This window comes from Xenopus laevis, chromosome 6S (genome assembly GCF_017654675.1).
Source record: "Xenopus laevis strain J_2021 chromosome 6S, Xenopus_laevis_v10.1, whole genome shotgun sequence".
Classification (NCBI taxonomy): domain Eukaryota; kingdom Metazoa; phylum Chordata; class Amphibia; order Anura; family Pipidae; genus Xenopus; species Xenopus laevis.
The window spans coordinates 31,069,600-31,073,276 of record NC_054382.1 but is presented as its reverse complement, the minus strand read 5'-3'; the positions used below and the strand labels follow the sequence as shown (position 1 = coordinate 31,073,276).

Genomic DNA, 3,677 nt, shown 5'->3' with positions numbered 1-3,677 from the left:
TTCCATTCTGATGGCAAAAGAATTGTTTCTTTCTTCCTCTCTCTCCTTTTTTTCTGACTGGCGGAAACCTAGTAAAAAAAAAGTTAGAAGGCAGAGGGGCGCTCCCTGTGACGTCACGGTTGATGGACCAATAGGAAGCGCCCCCCAAATCTTTCTGCAGGGAGAATATAAGAGCTGAGTGAAGTTTAGCCTAAGCGAGTTAGAGAGACGTTGGCGCCTGGGGACACACTGTGATAGGGCTGGGCGCGCTCCCCCACCCACCCACCCACCTCAGCACCTTGGAGAAGACTTCTCATCTGTTGGGACAGAGCCTGCCCTCTGCCCGGGACCTTCTCCTTATTGTGCCGGGAGAAAATGATGCAGGAAGAGTCCAGCTCGCCAGTCTCCCCAGTAGACAGTCTGAGTAACAGCGAGGAAGAGCTTGACAAGCAGCAGAGCAAGAGGGGATGCAGAAAGAGGCGATCTGCTAGGAAAAGCCCCGAGGATCCCGACAGTCCGATCTCAGTGAAGCGCAACAAGAAGGCGAGCAGCACCGGCAGTAGCCCCCAGTCCTTTGAGGAGCTGCAGAGTCAGAGGGTCATGGCCAATGTCAGGGAGCGTCAGAGGACTCAGTCCCTCAACGAAGCCTTCTCGTCCTTGAGAAAGATCATCCCCACCCTCCCCTCGGACAAACTGAGTAAAATCCAAACGCTCAAACTGGCCTCCAGATACATCGACTTTCTCTGCCAGGTCTTACAGAGCGACGAGCTGGACTCCAAAATGGCCAGCTGCAGTTATGTGGCCCATGAGAGGCTCAGCTATGCCTTCTCCGTGTGGAGGATGGAGGGAGCCTGGTCCATGTCTGCATCTCACTAACAGCAATGCCACTACAGCTCAGGCCACACACAAAGGTAAGAGACTGATGTGCCAACTCCCTGCTGCCCACCCTCATGCCCACCCTGCTGCCATTCTCCTGCAGCTTCTACTCAACTACTAGTACTCCCTCCCCCACCCTCACCCCCAACCTTATAATAAGGTGATGCTGGGAATTCTGGCTGCAGATCAATTTGGGGGTTCATAGACTGGACATCCCTGCTGGGCTTGGCTGCTGCTGCTCCCCCCATTCTATTAAAAGAGCCCCCAATATAGTGCTCAGTTAAGTCTCACAGACAAGGGGCCTAGTGCAGGGAAACTGGGGCTGGAAAACACAGTCCTCTAGCTGGGGCCTTTCACAGACAGAAAACCAAATATTTTTTGCTCTTGCGATCTCCTAGATTTTTAATCGCATATAAACCAATGGGTTGTTATTTCAAATGCATGGGCCCGGCGTACAGAACCTCTGTGCCATTCCTTTGTATCCTTGTTGTGACTTTCCCAAACCGTTATTCACTATCACTGAGCATAGATTGTCCTGCAGCAACATTCAGCAATGACACACTCCAACACAAGCCAGCATTCTGCAATACACGCCACAATACAGTTACTCATACAGTAAAGAAACGCAAATTACACAAACCACCATACAGTAACATACTCCAGTATACAAGACAAGCCAACACACAACAACACAAATCAACACACAGCAATACAAGCCAACACAAAGAAATAAAAAACAACACACAGCAATACAAACTAACACACAGAAATACAAACCAACATACAGCAATACAAACTAACACACAGCAAACAAACTAATATACAGCAATACAAACTAACACACAGAAATACAAACCAACATACAGCAATACAAACTAACACACAGCAAACAAACCAATATACAGCAATACAAACTAACACACAACAATAAAAACCAAAACACAGCAATACAAACGAACACACAGCAAACAAACTATTATACAGCAATACTAACAAAACCAACACACAGCAATACAAACTAACACACAGCAATACAAAACAACACACAGCAATACAAACCAACACACAGCAATACAAAACAACATACAGCAATACAAACTAACACACATCTATGCAAATTAACACACAGCAAACAAACTAATAAACAGAAATACAAACCAAACCAACACACAGCAATACAAACCAACATACAGCAATACAAACTAACACACAGCAATACAAACCAAAACACAACAATACAAAACACAGCAATACAAACCAAAACACAGCAATACAAACCAACACACAACAATACAATTTAATATACAGCAATACAAACCAACACACAGCAATACAAACTAATATAGCAATAAAAAATAACATACAGCAATACAAACCAACACAGAACAATAGAAACACACAGCAAAACAAAGCAACATAGAGCAACACACAGCGTCATACAGTAATGCACCAAAATACAGCAACACAAAGCAACATATAACAATACAAACCAACACACAGCAACGCATACCACCATAAAGCAATAGACTCTAAAAGGCTGCATTGCACACGACACAATTACAGTTTAGTCCCACCTAATATAACGTCGGTATATCAGCAAATAATAGTATTTACAAGGCAAATAGATGGTGGAAATGGTATTCATGAAAGCCATACAGACTTGATAGGCACTATCACTAAACAAATATAAATACTAACTTAGAGCAATTTTAGATCTATGGCGCTTTTATCTGTAGCATTAAAAAATATTTGTATATTACCTTTATTTTAAGCCCTTTATTTATACATGTGATTTTCATGTTTTTTTCTCTTCCCTTATTTTCCACCAGATTATACTTATACCAATGAATGGAAAAAAAAACGGACAGTGTAGAAACTGGAGCTGGATCCCCAAAACAATTAAGTCTGAGGATTGTTTTTTGCGTTAAAGGGAGAAAGGGCCGAAGCGAATGAAGTCGTGGGGAGCACTTACAGAACAAATGTGCCCTGGGACACTTAGTCTATACAGCAGGGAGCCGTGTAGGTTCGCCAAATCCATTCCATTCTGATCCTGATCAAACCTCTCATCTGGACTTTTGACGAAGAATGTTGGAAACTAATTTTTTAAATTAATTTTCCTTGTACTTTTTATATACTGCATGCATGCGTTGCCACCAGTCGTGCCTTTGAAGCCACTTAAAGAGGAAAATATTTGAACATTCCCATTCTTGAAGGTTTCTATCGAAATCCATTTTTTTTATAGAAAGGAAAAAAAAACACTATTTTTGCTATTTGATTCTTGGTTCAGAAAACTGTTTCTATGCAAGCGGCGGCATCTCTTTTATTCATCACCTGAGAAAAAAAAAGTTAACATTTATTTATTTATTGATCCATGTTTTAAAAAAAAAAAATGCAACTAGATCCGGTGTCTAAATGCATTTCATATTTTTTATGGTTGTTTTGTAAATATCATTGTATATTATTCTTCTGCAATAAATAAATATGATTGAACTTTAGAGTTTTTTTCCCGTGTATAATGTTAAATGGCCTTTCATAGAAAATAAAAAAATATTTAGTATGTGCAAAGGACACCCAGGAGAGAGGGGGTTTAGTATAAACAAACTGGGCGCAGAGCTCAAATAAACCAGCTACTGACAGACACATGGGTTATTTATGGAGGATGATTGACTATTGCACTTTCCTTATTGGCTTGGGGGATTTTTTTTTTTTTTTTAGGTGTAGATTGCCCTCTTCTCTCATCATGCTTTAAATAATGTCAATAGGTGGGAGATGGGGAAGGCAGTATATTTTAACCAACAGGGCCAAAGCCTTCCCTTATCATG

The 3,677-nt window shown here is 41.4% G+C and overlaps 1 protein-coding gene across 1 annotated transcript; it reads left to right on the top strand.

Annotated features, from left to right (window-relative positions):
* The first annotated feature begins 204 nt into the window (after positions 1–204).
* On the top strand, positions 205–3,350 carry twist1.S (twist family bHLH transcription factor 1 S homeolog). The gene is given in 2 exon segments (NM_001085883.1): positions 205–890; positions 2,685–3,350. A coding segment is annotated over 1 exon segment (501 nt). The 5' UTR covers positions 205–354; the 3' UTR covers positions 856–890; positions 2,685–3,350.
* The last annotated feature ends 327 nt before the right edge of the window (positions 3,351–3,677 follow it).